This window comes from Bison bison, unplaced genomic scaffold (assembly GCF_000754665.1).
Source record: "Bison bison bison isolate TAMUID 2011002044 unplaced genomic scaffold, Bison_UMD1.0 scf7180017864155, whole genome shotgun sequence".
Classification (NCBI taxonomy): domain Eukaryota; kingdom Metazoa; phylum Chordata; class Mammalia; order Artiodactyla; family Bovidae; genus Bison; species Bison bison.
In genome coordinates, this window is record NW_011494727.1 from 3467793 (window position 1) to 3489757 (window position 21965).

General features: G+C 42.0%; 1 protein-coding gene across 3 annotated transcripts; it reads right to left on the reverse strand.

Moving 5' to 3' along the window:
- Positions 1–10263: 10263 nt before the first annotated feature.
- On the reverse strand, positions 10264–16997 carry LOC104989427 (chromosome unknown open reading frame, human C15orf40). Of its 3 annotated transcripts, none has more exons than XR_825374.1 (4): positions 16235–16987; positions 15423–15549; positions 13224–13351; positions 10264–11792 (listed from the first exon to the last, which is right to left on the reverse strand). XR_825374.1 is itself a non-coding variant. In XM_010841111.1 (4 exons), exons 1-4 carry the CDS (start codon positions 16971–16973, stop codon positions 11697–11699), a joined length of 462 nt encoding a protein of 153 aa, XP_010839413.1. In that variant the 5' UTR covers positions 16974–16997; the 3' UTR covers positions 10264–11696. The 3 variants fall into 3 exon arrangements, 1 of the variants encoding a protein (XP_010839413.1); XM_010841111.1 differs by having other exon boundaries at positions 16863–16997; XR_825373.1 differs by having other exon boundaries at positions 11679–11792; positions 16791–16983.
- Positions 16998–21965: the final 4968 nt, after the last annotated feature.

The following is a 21965-nucleotide window of genomic DNA, read 5'->3' on the forward strand; positions in this document are numbered from 1 at the left end:
GTCTCAGTTTCAGTGTCTTATTTATAAATCTAGTGGTGGGTGGGATTAAGGCACACAGTCATTTTACACAAACTCTAAGGCTTTTGCTTACATAAACATTACACGTTATGCAAAAGTTTAACTCTGTAATGTTCCCTTTCTTCTCAGTTATATGTAAATAATGCTGTATTTTGACTCTATTTACTTTTATGGTATTTAATGTAGGTTGAGTTTACAATGTTATTTCACCTCCAGATGTGCATTTTTGCTGCCTCCTCTTCTGTAAATCCAGTGATGCTGAAACTTCCTTTCAGAATGAGCACCATATTTCCCATCATTTTAATGGCCATTATAATGGTTTTATTCAAATAAAATACTTGTAAGTATTTTCCCTCAAATTTTGGTAGTTAGTCCATTGATTAATATGGTGAGATGAGCTTTATTGCTCTGTCCTCATATCTCTTGAAAAAAGTTCATTTGGTTTAAGAGTAATATTAAGAGCACAAGTTTCATGATAGGTCAAAGATATTAAAAGGCAACTTCCTGAATCTGCCTTCTGCTGCCTTCTTTCTTAGCAATCTGCTCTAGAGGTTGACATCTCCAGATACGCTTCTCCTATATGCTCTGGATCTAACTCTCTCTTCCACACCCACTTCCTGCAAAGCCATCCTTTCAGGTAACTGTTTTATTACAAAAGATTTGATAAACCAAGTACTCATGCTTAGCTATAAATAAAACGTTAACAATAAGATAAGGGTTTTCCCCATACCCCTCTTCATTACATCAGTAGGAAACAAGCCAGTGCTGGTATACTAAGATAAGTCTTTATACTACAGAGTACTTAGCCCAGAGAGTTAAGAATGGCTTGGCTATATCCGAAGATCCTTTCTGAAAGCAGGTACGAAAGTGAAGTGTGAAAGTGTTAGTCACTCAGTTGTGTCCAACTCTTTGTCAGCCCGTGTGTTACAATCCGCCAGCCACCTCCATCCAAGGAATTCTCCAGGCAAGAATCCTGGAGTGGGTAGCCATTCCCTTCTCCAGGGGATCTTCCTGACCCAAGGATCAAACCTGGGTCTCCCACATTGCAGGCAGATTTTTTACCATCTGAGCCACCAGGGAACCCCAAAAGCAGATGGGTTATTAAAAATACCTGTCAACTGATAAAGCACAGCCACTGACCTGTTGGGCCACACCTCTGGAGCAGGGTCCTGGAGGCTGTCTGCTGTGCCAGCTATTGACACTAGTTAGATCTCTGGATCGGAGAAGGCAATGGCACCCCACTCCAGTACTCTTGCCTGGAAAATCCCATGGATGGAGGAGCCTGGAAGGCTGCAGTCCATGGGGTCGATGAGGGTCGGACATGACTGAGCGACTTCACTTTCACTTTTTCATTTTCATGCATTGGAGAAGGAAATGGCAACCCACTCCAGTGTTCTTGCCTGGAGAATCCCAGGGACGGGGGAGCCTGGTGGGCTGCCGTCTATGGGGTCGCACAGAGTCGGATGCGACTGAAGTGACTTAGCAGCAGCAGATCTCTGGATCCAAGGGACCAGGGAGGATGCCTCTCAGAAAGCTTGGAAGAAAAGTGTTTTCCAACAGTACTTAAATATTTTCACACTGCTACAATAGGGCATATATGGTCTGAGTATCAACTCTTCTTGGAAATATGATGAGTCCTCCTTTTAACATGGGTTATTTTTGCATTCAGCATGGGTAATTTATGTGGTGGTGGGTTTTTTTTTTTTTTGTAAATAGTGGTTATATCAGACTGCTCCCTGTGTATTTAAAATCAGGAAAAAATAAAAGACATGGTTTCTGCTTCATGTGGGAGAGACAGAAAAAGAACATCAAAGCAACTTAAGGATCATTGAAAAGTAGAGAAGAAAAAAATAAGTGTCAAGTGAAATTCATCTCAAATAGGTAGTCTCTTGTAATAGCATATAGACTAAGCATAAGGAATCTTGGCTCCAAGTTTGTCTTACAAGGTATCCGACCTTGAGAAAAGCAAGCACTTAAACTTTGAGCTTATTTGTTCACCTGCAAAAATGGGGATACACTTGTCGCTCTCACAGGGTTATCATAAAAACAAGTGACCAGACATATAAGAGCTTGAGAATGGAAATGAAAGCCTGTGACCATTAAAACCTCAGTTGTATATAATTGGTGCTGCATAAGTATTTAATCAGTGAGAGGGAAGGATTTGATAAACTGTAAAGCATGAAATTAAAAGATGCTTACTCCTTGGAAGAAAAGTTATGACCCACCTAGATAGCATATTAAAAAGCAGAGACATTACTTTGCCAACAAAGGTCTGTCTAGTCAAGGCTATGGTTTTTCCAGTGGTCATGTATGGATGTGAGATGGACTGTGAAGAAAGCTGAGTGCCAAAGAATTGATGCTTTTGAACTGTGGTGTTGGAGAAGACTCTTGAGAGTCCCTTGGACTGCAAGGAGATCTAACCAGTTCATTCTAAAGATCAGTCCTGGGTGTTCATTGGAAAAACTGATGCTAAAGCTGAAACTCCAATACTTTGGCCACCTCATGCGAAGAGTTGACTCATTGGAAAAGACCCTGATGCTGGGAGGGATTGGGGGCAGGAGGAGAAGGAGACGACAGAGGATGAGATGGCTGGATGGCATCACCAACTCGATGGACATGAGTTTGAGTGAACTCTGGGAGTTGGTGATGGACAGGGAGGCCTGGCGTGCTGCAATTCATGGGGTCGAAAAGAGTTGGACATGACTGAGCGACTGAACTGAATTGAACTGAAAGCATAGTATTGATACAAAGGATGTGGTAGTGGTTCAGTCGCTCAGTTGTGTTTGACTCTTGCAACCCAGTGGACTGTAGCCCACCAGGCTTCTCTGTTCATGGGATTCTCCAGGCAAGAATACTGGAGTATGTTGCCATTTCCCTCTCCAGGGGTTCTTTCCCACCCAGGAATTGAACCCAGTGCTCCTGCATTATAGGTGGATTCTTTACTAACTAAACTACAAGGGAATCCCAAATGAGGTAGGCAGATTGAGAACTAAAGATGTGTGATTGTTTCCTTAGGTGTATTATTATACAGATTAGCAAAAGAACAAAACATTGTATCCTTCAGAAAATAAACGCTTCAAATATGGAAGACAGAGAGGAATTCCCTGGCAATCCAGTAGTTAGGACTAGGTAAATGGCTTGGGTGTAGTCCCTGGTTAGGGAACTGAGATCCCACGGTGTGGCCAAAAAGAAGAAAGAAAGTTTATATCAAAGTTGAACCAAAATTACTGGCATTTGTTGTTTGGAAATTGACACTGGCTTTACAATGTTGATTATGGAACACATCAAATTAGTATCCTTTGAGATCAGTTTACTAGAGATTTAAGACAGGAAAAAAAAATTTTTTTTTTTTTTGAGTGCTAGAAGGATTTGCCCTGGAGGAGGAAATGGCAACCCATTCCAGTATTCTTGCCTAGGAAATACCATGGACAGAGAAGCCTGGCAGGCTACAGTCCATGGGGTCACAAAGAGTCAGACACGACTGAGCAATTAAGCACAGCCAGAGTATAATAACTGTGGGTTACTGCTCTAAGAATAGTTTTTAGGTTCTTGAAACCATATAAGAAAAAGCCAGTAAGATTCCCAGCATAGTTTTGGTTTCCAAAGCTACATTCCTTATAACATAATGCTCAACAGACAAGGATATAATGTTCCCTTTGTATTTTATTCCCCTAAAGGAAATATAAAACTTTATGACAGTTAAGGGTAATGAAATGTCAGTTTTAAGTTTAGAATCCCAAAAAGCAAGGAAATGATCTTTTACCCGGAAGATTACTGATATCACTAATTTTGAACTCTATTGAAAGCACTACCCTTTGTTTCTAAATAGTTTTTAACACCTTAAAAAATTCCCTAGACTTTGTATTCTGTTTGATTCAGTCAACTCAAACACAGATTTCGCTATGTATTGAAATCTATGCTCTGGACCTTTGACTTCTTTTAATTAGCACTACTGTTTGTAGTGAAAGGGAATTTTTGTTCTTGTTAGGAAATAAATACTCCCAGTTTGAGGTGGCTTGTTAGAAAACTTCAGTTAGCTGGAAATGCTATGTGTGAAAGCACTGACTCTGGTAATGTTAGATAAATTGACATATTATATATATATTTATATATTTTATATATATATATAAATTCACTGAAAAGTTTCTTTGGGTTTTTTCTTTCATTGTCCTGTATTTTAACCAAAGAAGCTTATTTGATATCAGTTCAATCACTCAGTCGTGTCTGACTCTGTAACCCCATGGACTGCTGCATGCCAGGCTTCTCTATCACCCACTCCCGGAGCTTGCTCAAACTCATGTCCATCAACTTGGTGATGCCGTCCAACCATCTCATCCTCTATTGTCCCCATCTCCTCCTGCCTTTAATCTTTCCCAGCATCAGGGTCTTTTCTAAGGAGTCAGTTCTTTGCATCAGGTGGCCAAAGTATTGGGGCTTCAGCATCAGTCCTTCCAATGAATATTCAGGACTGATTTCCTTTAGGATTGACTGCTTTGATCTCCTTGCAGTCGAAGGGACTGTCAAGAGTCTTCTCCAGCACAATAGTTCAAAAGCATCAATTCTTCAGCACTCAGCTTTATGGTCCATACATGGACCATACATGACTACTGGAAAAACCAGAGCTTTGACAAGACGGACCTTTGTCTGCACAGTAATGTCTCTGCTTTTTAATACGCTCTCTAGGTTTGTCATAGCTTTTCTCCCAAGGAGTAAGCATCTTTTAATTTCATGGCTGCAGTCACCATCTGCAGTGATTTTGGAGCCCAATAAAATACATATTAAATACATATATTTGATAAATAATATATATAAATGGGAACTTTGAAATACATCAGGCTTTGGTTAATTCTGTGTGAAAAATCTAATTATATAGGTCACTCAGAGAATGTTTCCTCTGTTTAGATTTATAAACTTAGATATTTTAAAAAATTTTCCAGTTTTGAGCTTAGAATAAATTAAGACCAACAGTAGTAAATATTCTTGACATCTGTAGAAATTAATGATATTAATTTTTAGATTAATGCTTAAGAATTCAGACCTATTCGGTTTGACATGCTGTAATAGCTAAACATATTTTCCTGGGTCTTGCTACATCAAATTATTTTGGGGCCTGTTCTTGACTGGAGAACACCAGGGATGGGGGAGCCTAGTGGGCTGCTGTCTATGGGGTTGCACAGTCGCCGAAGAATTGATGGTAGACTATACCATTCAGCTGTAAGGTAACCTTCTAGTCTGACACCTTTACTGGGACCAGCTCTTGGGGAAAATAGGGATGGTAGCAGAGATCCCATGAGCTGTGGAGATGGCAGGGGAGGGCCATGCTGGCTGCATGGGTCTCAGTTGGACTGCTGAGAATATACCAGGGTTGAAGAGGAAGTGACCTCAGCAGCTGGTAACACTGCTGAGGCCTGCATGTGCCAGAGACACATGCTTATCTGAGTAGTTCGTTATCAGTGCTGTCAGACTGGAAAATGGGATGAGCTGTGGATAACACCCCTCAGATTTTAAGATTTATGGGATGGCATGGGAGGAGGTTAATGAGGACAAGTTGTTCCTCATCAAAATTGCTCATAAGTGATTTGATCACCTCCTTGAAGGATTAAGTGAAAGCATTTGTGCAAAGTAAACATCAATGGGTGGGGCACAGACTCAGTGCCCAGTCAGCATCAGGTTTGTGCCTCCAGAAATAGAGTGGGTACCTCGGCCGACGTGATTACATAAAGTGCAGCTCACAGATCTCCAGTGTCTCTGTGTACTCATGGGCTAATTCAGTTGTTTTCACTCCTGGCCCCAGGGGGTATGGAGAGCCCCATGTATTAATTACCAGTTAGGTTTTCTCCGGGTTTCAGTGACTTCTGAGATGCCTTGAGGGGACGATGTGATGATGATCTCATGGTTTTTTTATACTGTGCTTTTAACTCACTAAAGGATCTCCTGCCTCTTTGAAAGAGGTAAATAAAACTGCTCTAACTGCTAAAGTCCAGAGCTTTTTTTGTGTTTGTGTTTCTCTTTTTAAAGTTTCCTTCACTAATATGTTTTGTGTGTATACAAAATAATACTGTAAAAAGTAAAACTAGACAAATGAATAATCTGCACCTAACCAGTGATTCTGCCCTGTTGTGAATGCTTCTGTCTCTTTTACCAGGCCCACACAAATTTATATAAATTTGGTCTATATGTTTTTCCTTTATTAAACTGAGGTTTTATATATATATATAAATTCACACGTGTGTATAATTCTTTGTTCATACAACAGATTATAACAGCCATCACTCCAGGTAAGTAGCCATAGATTAAAAATTAATGACTTAATTTTAATAACATGACATGGTATGGTATGGATATACCATTGATTATATGACCATTCTCCAATAGGTAGACACTTCGGTCTCCTTTTTTGCCTCTACTATGCCATGTTGCTTTTATCCATATATCCCCTGACGCTCTTGTGTGTTCTGTTGGGGTGGTCTCAAAAATAGAACTGTTGGGTTAAAAAAACCTGTATTATTTCATTTTAATAAATACTGCATTTCCTAAAGAAGTGTAGAAATTTACATTCCCATCAGCAACATGTGAGTTTGCAGGTATGTTTTCTCTCTTCCTCCCTGTGACTTCAACTTTTTATCTGGATGGCCACAGGCTTTTGTACCTTCAGAGAACTTTACTGGGTTGTGTTTCATTGCTGATCACTGTCATATTTCACCTGGAACACCTTCGTTCTGTAAAATAATCTTATTTATCCAATATTTTGATTGTATCTTCAAATCTTTGTTCCATTTCTTCGGTTCTCTCCTCCTGCTATGTGTTGGTTTTCCTGTGTCTGACTTCTGGATCTCTCATTTTCCTTTCTTTGCTCACTTTTATCCTGCCCTCTAAACTCCATGTCATATTTTCAGCCTCTTCTCTGTTGTGTTGTTTTCAATAGGACCTTTATTTCTGTGATGCTTTTTAGATTTTATTAGCCACATTTCAGGTGCTCAGGATCCACATGTGACTAGCAGCAACTGTCCTGGCATCACAGTTCTATAATCGGACTAAAGGCTTGGGGTTCTGTGGACTTGATTTGCTCCCTTATCCTCCACAGTGCTCCAATTCCTCAGGTATGTCTGGGGAAACCTAAGGCTCTGAAGAGATTTCCCAGAGGGACAGAAGGTACTCACTAGAGGATCCCACTACACAGTCTATTTGGCAGGTGTGTTCTTCACTCCAGTTAATAAACTGGCATCCTTTTAATTCCTTGTCAGTTGTCCAGCCCAATTCTGTTTTCAAAGACAGTGACTAGATGGGATATCTGAAAGCTGCAAACTTAAGGGAGGCACTTGGGACCTTGCTGGCTCCACCAAAGCGCTGACCCACCCTCTCGAGTACTCAGCCGGCCCTGGTTAATAATGCCAACACTCTGGTCTGTGCTAAACCCAGAATGTGAGGGGATTAAGTCTAAGGAATGTCTCTGAGGAGACCAGACAAGAAGGACCAGAGATTCTGATACTGGTAGTCAGGCACAACAGAAAGGGATTCCTAAGAGTACTCATTTCAGAAGGAATTGAGAATCCATTCCCTTCTTTAAACTGTGTGTGGGTTTCTGCTGTTGCGTTATGGTGCCACCTTTTGGATGTAAACTGAAAATCTAGCCTTATAAACTTTGTCTCTAGTCACAGGCATTAAGAAAGTCTGAAGTAGGGGCCCATGATGGGTTCTAACATTTCTGTTCTACTTTATGGTTAAGGAACTACCTAACTGAATGTCCAGAATGTAAGAGAGGGATGCTGGCGGCCTGAAGCCCAGAGAAGTACTGCCTCCTAAAGTGAGTCTTTCAGTTCAGTTGTTCAGTTGTGTCCGACTCTTTGCAATCCCATGAACCGCAGCACTCCAGGCCTCCCTGTCCATCACCAACTCCTGGAGTTTACCCAAACTCATGTCCATTGAGTCAGTGATGCCATCTAACCATCTCATCCTCTGTCACCCCCTTTTCCTCCTGCCTTCAATCTTTCCCAACATCAGGGTCTTTTCAAATTAGTCAGCTCTTCGCATGAGGTGGCCAAAATACTGGAGTTTCAGCTTTAACATTAGTCCTTCCAATGAACCCCCAGGACCGATTTCCCTTAGGACGGACTGGTTGGATTTCCTTGCAGTCCAAGGGACTCTCAAGAGTCTTCTCCAACACCACAGTTTAAAAGCATCAATTCTTCAGTGCTCAGCCCTCTTTATGGTCCAACTCTCACATCCATACATGACCACTGGAAAAACCATAGCCTTGCCTAGACAGACCTTTGTTGACAAAGTAATATGTCTCTGCCTTTTAATATGCTGTCTAGGTTGGTCATAATCTTCCTTCCAAGGAGTAACCGTTTTTTAATTTCATGGTTGTAATCACCATCTGCAGTGATTTTGGAGCCCCCGAAAATAAAGTTAGCCACTGTTTCCCCATCTATTTTCCATGAAGTGATGGGACCAGATGCCATGATCTTAGTTTTCTGAATGTTGAGCTTTAAGCCAACTTTTTCACTCTCCTCTTTCACCTTTATCAAGAGGCTCTTTAGTGAGTCTTTAGCTGTTCGGAATTTTAAGCACTGTAAAGGTGCCACCCGCATGCTCTGGTTCTCTCCATCCCCCAGCTGGCAAACTAGTGCGGAGGAGCTCACGGCCATCGGGAGTTCAAGCTCCCTGTTTCTGCCTCCAATTTGGTCAGTGTAGTGTAGACAAAGCACCTAGCAGTGTCTGGCAAGCAGCAGGCACCGAAGTTATTAATTTACTATTCTTAATTAAATCATTTTTGCAAGAGTAATTATCATGTATTAAAGTGAAGATGATAGATTACATATGCACTGCTAGACCACCACCATGATATTATCACCAGAGTTGGATAAGTATCTTTCAGACCTTGTTCATGGGCTGCCTGAAAGGCTGGACCCTCAGGACAACAGATACGACAAGAAACACAGCAGTCACTTAAATTTAATGGGGGGAAGGCAGAGCTATAATCATATTATCTGACACATGTTATAGGGGTGGGGGTTTTGTATCCTTGTCCTAGGTCACTGGGCCTGTCTTAATGTTCTTGGAGGAAGAACAGGGTCCAGCTGAAGAAAGCTGCATTAACTACACTTTCACATCAGGTCAAGGTACCCAGGCCTTAGCTGTGATTGTTATTAATGGGGAACAGCCCTCCTGTGCAGGTCAGGAGAGCACAGACTGCTAAAAGGCAACCTTGTTCGCTGAGGAAGAAAGGGAAATCATGTCCCCAGATACAGCTCCTGGACCAGTTACTACCTCTGGCAACTGCTTTTGATGACTGGATGTTCTTTTTTCAAAAGATACAGTGCGTTTCTCAAAAAAAAAGTGACTAGGCAAAAACGTTCCTATGTTAAAATATGGCTATTTAAATAGATGATTGTGGTAGATATGTTACTCCTATCCAGACTCCTATTTCTGTAAGTTTTCCTAATTTGTATTCAAGTACTTCCCCTTCTCTGCTCTCTCCTGTTTCTGTTTAGGCTGAGCCCATCTCCAGCTCTAGGATGGACCCTGATTAGTGTAAAACAGTGAGAGTAACTCTCCTCATTAGTCACTGGTTTAGGCACCTTGTGTTACAACCTGGCATTCTCTGACAATAGGGGCTGGTTTAGAAACTTCGTGTGACCTGATCTGGGCCAAGATACAAGGAGAAGCTGATGGAGAGCTTTTGGAAAAGAAATACCAAAGCTCTTATGAGAGGCCCTTTTTCCAACTGGATAGGTGGATGAGAAGCCCAAAACTGCTGCCTTTTTGCCTCCAGGAAGGAAGTGGGCCTGAGGGTAAAGCTGGCACTGCTGAAGTAAGTCAGGAAGGAAAGTAGGTGGGTCCTTTATGACATCACTGAACTGCTGATGAGCCAAACCAACCCCTAAGTAAACCCTGCCTCTGAGACTTTTCAGGTATGTGAGCTAATAAATCCCTTCACTGCTTAAGCCAGATGAGTTAGGTTTCTGTTACTTATCAGGGAAAGCATCCTAACAAACAAGGATTCATGTAAAGACCACAAGTAAAAAAATGCCTGTAGCGCACACACCAGAATAGTGTTGAAAAAGAACAGAAAGGATTCTGAAGCCAAGACCACGTAAAGCAGAGCACATCTGGCGGCAGACGGCGTAAGAGAAGGGAGCTGAGTGCAACCTGTGCTCTGCCCTTTACTCTGATTTCGGATGAGCCGCCGCACTGATTGTCCTTGGTTCCTCTCAACAAAATAAGTTGTACCGGACAAGTGGCTCCCAGTTCTTTTACCATCCATCATTTTTATTATTGGTCCTTTTAGTGGATTTTATATTTTTAAAAACTTTTGTCTATCAGGTTTTTCTCATGTACTTATTAGACAAAGCAGACAACTGCAAATCAACTCTTCCATCAGCAAAGTTAGTAATTATTTAGATTACCTTAATTACTATAGTTTGTATTGAACATTTAAAAACAAGATACTTATTATTAGTTTTTGAAGCCTCAATATAGATATGACTTCTGACAGGACAGGGTTTCACAAGTATTGAAAATAGTTTCCAGATCGTCTGTCTTCTTTTGAAGATCTTAGGAGATTCATAAGGACAACAGATTTGATGACTGGAGTTACCATCCAAGAGGAATATTAACATGAAATTACAAATCTTTTTTTTTTTCTTTGCTTGGTAGTCTTCCGCTCATGAGATCTGAGTTTCCTGACCCGGGATTGAGCCTGGGCCGTGGCAGTGAAAGTGCTGAGTCCTAACCACTGGACTGCCAGGGAACTCTCTAAATTGCAAGTCTTGATTGTTCTTTTTAACAAAATGCTCAACAGAATTTTAAAAAGACAAAAAAATGCTGCATTTACATAAAAGTGAAAGTCGCTCAATCGTGTTTGACTCTTTGTGACCCCATGAACTACACAATGCATGGAATTCTTTAGGCCAGAATACTGGAGTGGGTAGCTGTTCCCTTTTCCAGGGTATCTTCCCAACCCAGGGATCGAACCCAGGTCTCCTGCATTGCAGGCGGATTCTTTACCAGCTGAGCCACCAGGGAAGCCCAAGAATACTGGAGTGGGTAGCCTATCCCTTCTTCAGTGGATCTTCCTGACCCAGGAATTGAACCAGGGTCTCCTGCATTGTAGGTGGATTCTTGACCAGCTAAGATACCAGGGAAGCCATTTACATAAGCATTTTAAAATATAAAGTGACACTACGAAGCAGTGTGACAGGTTTCCTCTGTCACTTTTAAACTGGATTAGAAGGCAGTCCCCAGAATTCCAGTAATTGCTGTGGAAATATTACCATTTTAATTTACAACCAGGATAAACTGCATTCAGCTAGAAGCCAAAGGATCTAAGTTCTAGTTGCCATCTTGCACCAAGTGATCCTGAATACTCTCAACTTCTGAAGTCAGAAGCCTCATCACAAAATGAAAGGGGCTGAATCAGGTCATCCTAAATATCCTTTCCAGTTCTGTACTCTGTAATTCTGTGAAAACAGAGTAACATGTCCCGAGCTGTTTGGGATCAGGGATTTGAGAACCTAAGTTCCATGTCCGGTACTTTTAATCTTCATACTTCTTTTTTGAGTCCTGTTCTTATAAAATATATTTACACATTCTGTGTATTTAAGTGTATTTTAACAGTCTCTCCATCATTAGCAATAAAAAAAGTTTCTCAAGGACGTACTTTTCATTTCTTGCTTTTATTTCTTTTCAACTTGCTTTTTCAATTTCTCCAAGATCTCTTCCGGAGGTGTGGAGGCCAAAAGCTTCACCACTTTTTCACGAGATTTACCACCCTGGACCAAAAGGAAAAATCGGTGTCAGGACAACACACTAAACTTTCTAATGCTATTAGTGACAGCAGACTTCAGTTGCTGAGGATACACCACCGTGTCCTTGTGGGGCTGTCACAGGTGGGCTAGTTTTCCTGGTAGCTTAGTGCTGCTTTCTCCTAGCCATTTCTGGTCTATCCAAAGACAGATTCCGGTTCAGTACTTTTTTTCTTTTTCTTTTACAATTCCCCAGAGGTTTTACCTTCATACATCAATTCTGTAGTAATAAAAATTAGGCATTTTCAAAATGAGTATGGAATCTGGACGTACAATATTCTGTTTTCAAGTAATACTTTTGTTTAAATTACCAAAACAAATATTGCAATTTAATATAAACTTTGATTAAAAATAATTCTTAATATAGGATTGCTATTCTCTATACTGTTACACATTTCTGAAAAATTCCAAACAAAAAGTGACCACATATCCAAGTGCTATGATCCCACAACCGATTAAGACAACTATAAGAAGGATTTGTTTAGAAACATCCTTTAAAGAAAGTAAATTCTGAGCAGGTATTTATCTAGATGGGTAGAAGCTGCACAGGTGGAAGCATGGGGAGGGCTTTTAGGCAGATGTTAGGGCATGCGCGCTGGCAGAAAATCAGAAATGACCTGCTGTGGAGGAGATTCGGAGGGGCATGGCCTGATGATATGGATGCTTAGGTGTTGGTGTTCGTCACTCAGTCGTGCCCGACTCTTTGCGACCCCATGGACTGCAGCCCACCAGGCTCCTCTGTCCATGAGATTTTCCAGGCAAGGATACTGGAGTGGGTTGCCATTTCCTGCTTAGGGGAAGCCTACTAATCAATGACTCAGTGCCCACTGGATCCTGGATGGGAGCTACAGAATATAGCACTGGAAAACAAGCAGAGTTGTAAGAAATATAAGCTTGAGTGGGTCTTACTCCTACAGATTCTATTTGAGTAAGCCTGAGGTAATGCCCAGGAACCCATGTTTTAGAAATCATTCCCAGGTGATTTTGATCACCACCTCTAGTGCAGACCCTTCTAGTGCAGAAGTATTAATGACTTTGTATGAGCCATCTCTTTAATGAGTGTCTCCCAGTGAGCAAGTACATGCTGGACCAGATGTGCTTGATGGACTCACTAATGGAGATTACAAACAACAGGAAGCATTTTAGATGTTTCTACTAAGGTGATGAGGGAAGAGACAAGCAAGTTTAATCTGACAGAGCAGGTACAGGCATGAACTCAGAAGGACTAAGGCATTTGGGAGGAAGGGGAGTAGGAAGAATTATAGATTTTTGGTGATTAAATGTATACGAGAGTTAAAAACAACTGGTTTTTCAATTATTTTGAAAAGAAAAAAATTGGTGTTTTAAAAGTAATGACTGATGTAGTACTCAAAGATGTTGAGAGAAAGAGAGGCCTACCTTATCCAAAACCACATCACTCTTCCTGAGTTCTAAGACTTTGGAAAGATAGCGACACAGCTCCGCGTTAGCCTCTCCCTCTGTCGGAGGTGCGGCAATGGCTACACTCACAGCCTCGGTTGTCACGTCTGGAATGAGAACAGATCCTCATAGAGTTCCTTTTCTTCATGAAGTGGGGATATTTTGTAAAAGCATTTGCATTTGTCTGGCATACAGTAGGGATTCAGTGAATAACTGCTGAATGAAGAATGATGAAGCTCATCAGTTAAAGGAACATAAACATGCTACTTCCATTATAGAAACCCAGAGAAGAAAATTGGTTTTCACCTGCTGACCAAGGTGGGCCCACAGAGTCCTGAGCAATAATCTGGAATTAGGAGCTGGAAACTGCACCTGGTCTGATAGGAAGAGCCCCAGGCAAGGAGTCAGGGGAGCTGGGCTTTAGCCCAGCAGTCACTGAGAAATGAGTGAATGAGGTAGCTCACAGATTGTACAGGGCTGTTCAGAGTTTCCTCATTAGGGAAGTGGCAGCACTGCATTAGGTTCACCTCAGTGAAATGCCTCTCTGATGTTTTTAAAATGTATTTATTTAGTTAACAGCTACATAGCACTTACACCAAGTTTAAGGGCACACAAACATATTTTAAGGGCTTTACCAATAATAACTTTATTCCTATAGTTTATCATCTCCATTTTACAAATGAGGAAACTGGAACCGAGAAGTAATGTGTTCAGGGTCACATAGCTACAAAGTGATGTTGTGATTCAAAAATAAACTTGAATTCATGCTTTGAAATCCAGGGACAATGAACACTGCTTTCTGAAGTGGTTCAGGCTTCCTCATCAATACAGCCTTCATAAAGAGCAACCTGCCTGCAGTCCTCCATGTCATTTCTGAGAGGAGTATATATTCAAAGCAGTTTGCAAATGAGCTTGAGCTAGTCCTACATTTGGGGTTACCCAGGCATTTCCATACTCATTCATCTCGCCTGTGTAAACATGGCCACAGTCCACAGAAATGAGACAGTAGAACAACCCTTCTCCTATCCTGTCACTGATTTTATGATGCAGTTTTCCAATTTTAGTATCTTTGAAATCCAGGTGTTAGATGGGAAAGAAAACGTTTAGTTGATGTGGATTTTGTCTGTCTTACTGGTACATAAAGTACCGTGTGTACCTTACAGTTGATGGCCAATTATATCTGATGAAACATGGTATTCCAACAGTATGCAGAGACAGTGTCCACAGCGACTACTTAGAAAATGCTGGCTAAGGAGGGGACAGCCAACACACAGCCACGCTAACATGGCCATAAGCACAAACCAGGCCCAGCACCCCAATTCTGAGGTCTTGTTTTCAAAATATTAAAAAAATTGGAATACAGAGCTTTAGTGGGTGACAAAGACAATCAAGACTACTCAGATCAGTGCTTTTCAAACTTTTTCCCCCACTCCGAATCCCCCACCTCCACTCAATTTCCCCTGAAATTCCAACATTTAAAGCAAATGTCAACAGTTCTCAAGAGTCCTCTCTGCTTACCTCACCTGTGCCCACCACAGAGAACCCTGAGGCAATTTTGGGGGTCCAGGGAATAGCTTAAAAGCTTATAACAGGCCAACTATCTCATCTGACAGATGAAAGAACTGGGCCCAGAAATATTTTGCATAGCCTGGACTGAAAAGCTCACACAGGTGTTGATCATCAGGTTCTCTCCCTCCTTGGACCAATGATCATTAAAAAATAACCGAAACATCTTTCTCTGAACGTTTCTACTTTTGGAATAGGACAAACTAAGAATCATCTAGGCTACATATGTTTCTGTATAAGTTCTTTCTAAAATACCTTTTTTAAAACTGAGGTATGATTGACATATAACAGCTGTACAGCATAATGATTCAATATTTGTATTTTGAACTGATCACCACAATACTGGCTAATAAAATATTAAAAAAGACAGTGTTCAGTGGTTTTTCATCTAACTTGGTATGCTTTAAATATATACGTATTCAGTTTTAAGCACTAGATTATACCTTTAAATTAGAATTCAGAGTTTAAAAACGGAGGAGCCTCTAACTGCAGACGTGAAAAATACACTTGACCATACAGGATAAATTTTCAGCAAACTAAGGCAAAAGAAGGATGGAGCAGGGGACAGCTGAGTCCTTCATACAAGATCCCTACCCCAGGGTCCAAGTATACCTGTCACAGCATTTTGTTTGGAACCCGGTTTGGCATGGATGGCTATGCTGACACCACCTTTAGGATCAACTGTCACAGGACCTAAGGGAGGAAGTGGTCTCTCTGGTTCCTTGCTCTGGTTTTTACCCTAAAACGACAAGAACAATCACAGTACAGCTTCACAGTTTACAAAACACTTTCCCACGCATTTGATCCTGCCAGGATTCCTTTTCACCCTTAACCAAGGCAAATCAGGCTGATTAGTCATGTCCAAGGATTTCTGGTCATCTAGAATGGTCTTCCAACATCTTTCACGGCTCAAATCAATTATTCCACAAAGCCTCCCCATCAACTCCACTGTTTTTTTCCTGCCTTGGTAAACCTTAGAGCCGGTTCCTTTGCATTTCCCATTCCTCAGGGGCAGCGACTATTCATTATTTATCTTTGTATTTTAAGCAGCACAAGTTGAACGTTTGTGAACAACCACGGCTGGACGTGTTTATAAGAGGGGAGGGGTGGAGAAAAAAGGAACAACAGTGGTATTTAAAGGACTTATTGTTATTTAGCCGCTAAGTCGTGTCTGACTCTTTCCTACCGCAGGGACTGTAGCCCGCCAGGCTCCTCTGTTCATAGGATTTCCCAGGCTAGAATACTGGAGTGGGTTGCCACTTCTTCCTAAAGAGGATCTTCCCAACCCAGGGATCGGATCTCTGTCTCCTGCACTGGCAGGCGAACTCGTCGCCGCTGAGCCACCCGGGAAGCTGATTTAAAGAACTACTATGTGTCAGAAGCTGTACTAGGAACTTTCCACTCAACAAACATAAACTGCGCACCAGGGGGGTGTGGAGGCAAAGGATGAGTAAAGATTGAATAAGGACACATGGCCCTTGCCCTCAAGGAGCCCGGACTGTGGACTGGTACACTGTGCTAGGAGCGCCGACCACACATCCACGGGGCATCACCGCGCAGCGAAGGAGGAGGCAGTTCGGCCTCGGGACGACGGGGAAGCTCCCAGCAGGAAGCAAATTTAGAGCCGAGTCTTAGGAACCAACCGAAATCGGCCCTGTAGAGACAGTGAAAGGGAAATGGGAAGTGGTGGGTTCCCGACGGAGGGGTGGGAAGACAGTCGAGGGAAGGAAAGGGGACTGAACGCTGGCGAGAGCCTCCCAGGGAAGTACAGGCCACACCGCGCTGCCGGAACACGAAGCGCGAGCCTGGGAGTGCGAGAGCGAGGCCGGAGGGGCGGCAGTCACCGCTCGGGGAGAGGCACGCGCGACGCCGGCCCAGGTGCTCGACCTCTCCGGGTGGCCTGCGGCGCAGCCGAGTCGGGTGGGGAGAAGGAGGCCTGGGACTCGGAGACAACAAGCGGTTAGCGGAGCTTCTACCCACCCGCGTGTCCCGCGCTCCTCAACCAGCATTCCTGCGGCCCACCCTCCCGCGGCCACGGGAATTGCCACTGGCCTTGTTCGTCGCACCACATTTCTTAGGCATGTCGCCCAAAGGGAGCCGGGTGACAGCCCGAGAACCAGATCCAGCTTCAAGCAGCCTCAACCCGTAGCCTAACAGCTGCATCCCAGCCAGGCGACGGAAGAGCCCTCTGCGCCTGCGCATGCAGCAGCGGAGCGTGGCCCGGTTGGCCTGAGCCTCCGCTAGGGCACGAGGGCGACGCCTTCTGGCTGGCCGGAGCACGACTCCTTCTTCCTGGAAAGACCTGAAGAACTACTGCATGCATGCTCAGTCGTTAAGTCGTGTCCGACTCTTCGGAGAGCCCACGGACTGTAGCCCGCCAGGTTCCACAGTCCACGCAGTTTTCTAGGCAAGAGTGGAGTGGGTTACCATTTCATCTTCCAAGGGATCTTCCCCACCCAGGAATCGAACCCATGACTCTTGGGTCTCCTGTATTGGCAGGCAGATTATTTACCACTGTACCTCCTGGGAAGCCGTGAAGAGATACTGCAAATGGTTAAAAAAAAAAAAGAGGGGGGTGGTCTATGATCCAAATGGCAGGAAACCCATTATTAATGTTTATACTTGTTCCTATTTTCTCTTTAATTTCTTTCAGGTTTTAGTAAAGTTGAATTCAAAAACTCAATGTTGTCTTAGCTTTTGCCAATGGAGAAGATGGAAAATGGATTTTTCAAGTGTACAAAGTAGGCAAGAGTAATGAGCCATGTAGCTTTTGGAGCTAGGATACTATAGCACCATGCTGTCTTAGGAATGATGCATTGTCTAGTTCAAGGGACAGTTTTCAGGTTTTGAATCTCAATGACTGAAACAGGGAAGCAAAAAGGAGATGGTTTGGAGCAGATAGGACTTGAAAGGGAAAAGATTTGTCTAAAACATACTGCATTTGAAGATCTGGCTCTTTAATATCCTATAAGGTTGTCTATTTCCAGGTAAAGTTTTTTCTTGCAAATTAAAGTACTACTTATGTGGGCCTAAAAGAAGGACCATTTGATAACTCAAATAAATTATCACAATTTGTTGGACAGATACTGGAGGAATTACACTTAAAAAATAGAAAATTCTCATATTTTGCAGTAAATACAGATTGGCAAAGTATCTTTCAGGGTCTTATTGTAAAGTTTGAAAATGGTGACATGTTATTTTGGGACCCAGCAAAATAGTTTCCCAACTTTATAGCTTGGGAGATAGACCTGGGTTTAAATTTGACTTCCCACTACTTACTGACCTTTTAAAACATGAATTTCTTGGCCTGTGAAATGGGTCTTATAATAGTACTTTTCTCATATGATGTCGTGATAAGCAAATGAGAATGTGTGGCAACTGTTGGTGGGAATGCAAACTAGTATAGCCACTATGGAGAACAGTGTGGAGATTCCTTAAAAAACTGGAAATAGAACTGCCATACGACCCAGCAATCCCACTGCTGGGCATACACACTGAGGAAACCAGAATTGAAAGAGACACGTGTACCCCAATGTTCATCGCAGCACTGTTTATAATAGCCAGGACATGGAAGCAACCTAGATGTCCATCAGCAGATGAATGGATAAGAAAGCTGTGGTACATATACACAATGGAGTATTACTCAGCCATTAAAAAGAATACATTTGAATCAGTTCTAATGAGGTAGATGAAACTGGAGCCTATTACACAGAGTGAAGTAAGCCAGAAAGAAAAACACCAATACAGTATAGTAACGCATATATATGGAATTTAGAAAGATGGTAACAATAACCCTGTATGCAAGACAGCAAAAGAGACACAGATGTATAGAACAGTCTTTTGGACTCTGTGGGAGAGGGCCCGGGTGGGATGATTTGGGAGAATGGCATTGAAACATGTATATTATCATATGTGATAATATATGATATAATAATATATGATATAATATATGATAATCATATATTATCATCGCCAGTCCAGGTTCGATGCATAATACAGGGTGCTCAGGGCTGGTGCACTGGGATGACCCAGAGGGAGGCTATGGGGAGAGAGGTGGGAGAAGGGATCAGGATGGGGAACACATGTACACCCATGGCAGATTCATGTCAATGTATGGCAAAACCACTATAATATTGTAAAGTAATTAGCCTCCAATTAAAATAAATAAATTTGTATTAAAAAAAAAAAGAGAGAATGTGTGTCAAGTGCTCAGTGCAGATCCTGGTGTACAGGAGTCACTCAGGCAGCTCTTTTAATAGGAAATGATAGCGTGACGTTCCTTACCCTCTATCAGAGGAAATAACAAAAATAGTTCTCTCTCACCTACCGAGAGCAGTGGAGAAAAACCCAAGACTGCAAAAAACTGGTGAAGCAGCAGATGGCAGCACTTGTTTTCCACTGTAGATGTTTAAGTAAGTTGAGTTGCATTATGTCCATAAACAAAAAGAGCTTCCCGAGTGGCGCCTGCCTGCCAATGCAGGAGAGACAGGAGAAGTGGGTTTGATCCTTGGGTCAGGAATATCCCACGGACAGAGGAGCCTGGCGGGCTACAAACCATGGGGTCACAAAGAATCGGACACGACTGAGCGTCTAACACACCTAAATAAAAATAAAGCTACTAGAAGATCTTGCAGAACCAATCCAAGGAATTTTTGAGAAGAAAACATTTTGAAATACATGTGCAACCAAGCATGCACTGGACTGCACTTTACAACAGCCAAAAAGTGGAAATAAACATATTGATGGGGAGATAAATGGATAAAGAAAAAGAGACCTATGTACACAATGGAACATGACCCTGACAGAAGAAAATGACATAATGTGATTCTCAGGAATATTGATAAAACTAGGGATGATCAAACAACATGAAGAAACTCAAAATCAGAAAAAGATATATATCTTTAGATATCATTTATAGCTGGAATTGATAAACACCCACCAATTTATTCACTGAGAAACATGAAGACTCAGAGACCTAGAAAACAATCTTCTGATTATTAAGGAGAAAGCAAGTGGAAAGGGATAAAATAGAAGGTTAGAGTAAGCAAATATAATCATTGCATGTAAAAAAAGTAATCATCAAAGACCTAGGTATAACAAAGGATTTCTGTGAACACACTGTAATGAATTCCATGGGGAAAAATGCAAATATGAATATATATATATATATATATATATATATATGTAAAACTGAAAACACATTCAGTTCACCTGCCACTCACAACACATTGTATATCACTGTTACTACAATATAGAATAAGGATTAATTTAAAAAAGAAAGCTAGGGAAGAACACACAAGCTTTTGGATATTTGTTCAGGTACGTTCCACACTAAATTACAGCCTTGAATGAAAACTCTCATAAAGCTTTCATTTCCAGAGTAACCACAGTTGGGCACTAGAAAATCCAGCAGCCTTGTGGCCATTCCCAGCAACAGTTACATTAAAAGTTTTGCTTATGAGTACCATGTTGTTCAGTCGCTAAGATGTGTTCAACTATTTGCAAACCCATGGACTGTAGCACGCCAGGCATCTCTATCCTTCACTATCTCCCAGAGTTTGCTCAGATTCGTGTCCACTGAGTCAGTAATGCTATCTAACCATCTCTTCCACTGTCGCCTCCTTCTCCTTTTCCCTTCAGTTTTTCCCAGCATCAGGGTCTTTTTTATGAGTCAGCTCTTCACATCAGGTGGCCAAAGTAATGGAGCTTCAGCTTTAGCAACAGTCCTTCCAGTGAATATTCAGGGTTGATTTTCTTTAGGATTGACTGGTTTGATATCCTTGCTGTCCGATGGACTCTCAAGAGTCTTCTCCAGCACCACAATTTCAAAACATTAATTCTTCGATGCTCTGCCTTCTTTACTATCCAGCTCTCACACCCATACATGACTACTGAAAAGATCATCAGTTCACTTCAGTCACTCAGTCGTGTCTGACTCTTTGCAACCCCATGAACCTCAGTATGCCAGGCCTCCCTGTCCATCACCAACTCCTGGAGTCCACCCAAAACCATGTCCATCGAGTCGGTGATGCCATCCAACTATCTCATCCTCTGTCATCCCCTTCTCCTGCCCCAATCTTTCCCAGCATCAGGGTCTTTTCAAATGAGTCAGCTCTTCGCATGAGGTGGCCAAAGTGTTGGAGTTTCAGCTTCAACATCAGTCCTTCCAATGAACACCCAGGACTGATCTCCTTTAGGATGGACTGGTTGGATTTCCTTGCAGTCCAAGGGACTCTCAAGAGTCTTCTCCAATACCACAGTTCAAAAGCAATTATTCGGTGCTCAGCTTTCTTCACAGTCCAACTCTCACATCCATACATGACCACTGGAAAAACCACAGTCTTGACTAGACAGACCTTTGTTGGCAAAGTAATGTCTCTGCTTTTTAATATGCTATCTAGGTTGGTCATAACTTTCCTTCCAAGGAGTAAGCGTCTTTTAATTTCATGGCTGCAATCACCATCTGCAGTGATTTTGGAGCCCCCAAAAATAAAGTCTGACACTGTTTCCACTGTTTCCCCATCTATTTGCCGTGAAGTGATGGGACTGGAAGCCATGATCTTAGTTTTCTGAATGTTGAGCTTTAAGCCAACTTTTTCACTCTCTTTCACTTTCATCAAAAGGCTCTTTAGTTCCTCTTCACTTTCTGCCATAAGGGTGGTGTCATCTGCATATCTGAGGTTATTGATATTTCTCTCGGCAATCTTGATTCCAGCTTGTGCTTCTTCCAGCCTAGCTTTTCTCATGATGTACTCTGCATATAAGTTAAATAAGCAGGGTGATAATATGCAGCCTTGATGTACTTCTTTTCCTATTTGAAACCAGTCTGTTGTTCCATGTCCAGTTCTAACTGTTGCTTCCTGACCTGCATACAGATTTCTCAAGAGGCAGGTCAGGTGGTCTGGTATTCCCATCTCTTTCAGAATTCCCACAGTTCATTGTGATCCACACAGTCAAAGGCTTTGGCATAGTCAATAAAGCAGAAATAGATGCTTTTCTGGAACTCTCTAGCTTTTTCAATGATCCAGCAGATGTTGGCAATTTGCTCTCTGGTTCCTCTGCCTTTTCTAAAACCAGCTTGAACATCTGGAAGTTCACGGTTCACATATTGCTGAAGTCTGGCTTGGAGAATTTTGAGCATTACTTTACTAGCAT

Coding starts and splice junctions, on each gene's coding strand:
- LOC104989427 (XM_010841111.1), bottom strand. CDS start 16,973: ATGCAGCTGTTAGGCTACGGGTTGAGGCTGCTTGAAGCTGGATCTGGT. Junction 13,352..15,422: donor CAAACAAAATGCTGTGACAG/GTATACTTGGAC, acceptor TTCTCATTCCAG/ACGTGACAACCGAGGCTGTG. Junction 11,793..13,223: donor GTGATGTGGTTTTGGATAAG/GTAGGCCTCTCT, acceptor CTTTTGGTCCAG/GGTGGTAAATCTCGTGAAAA.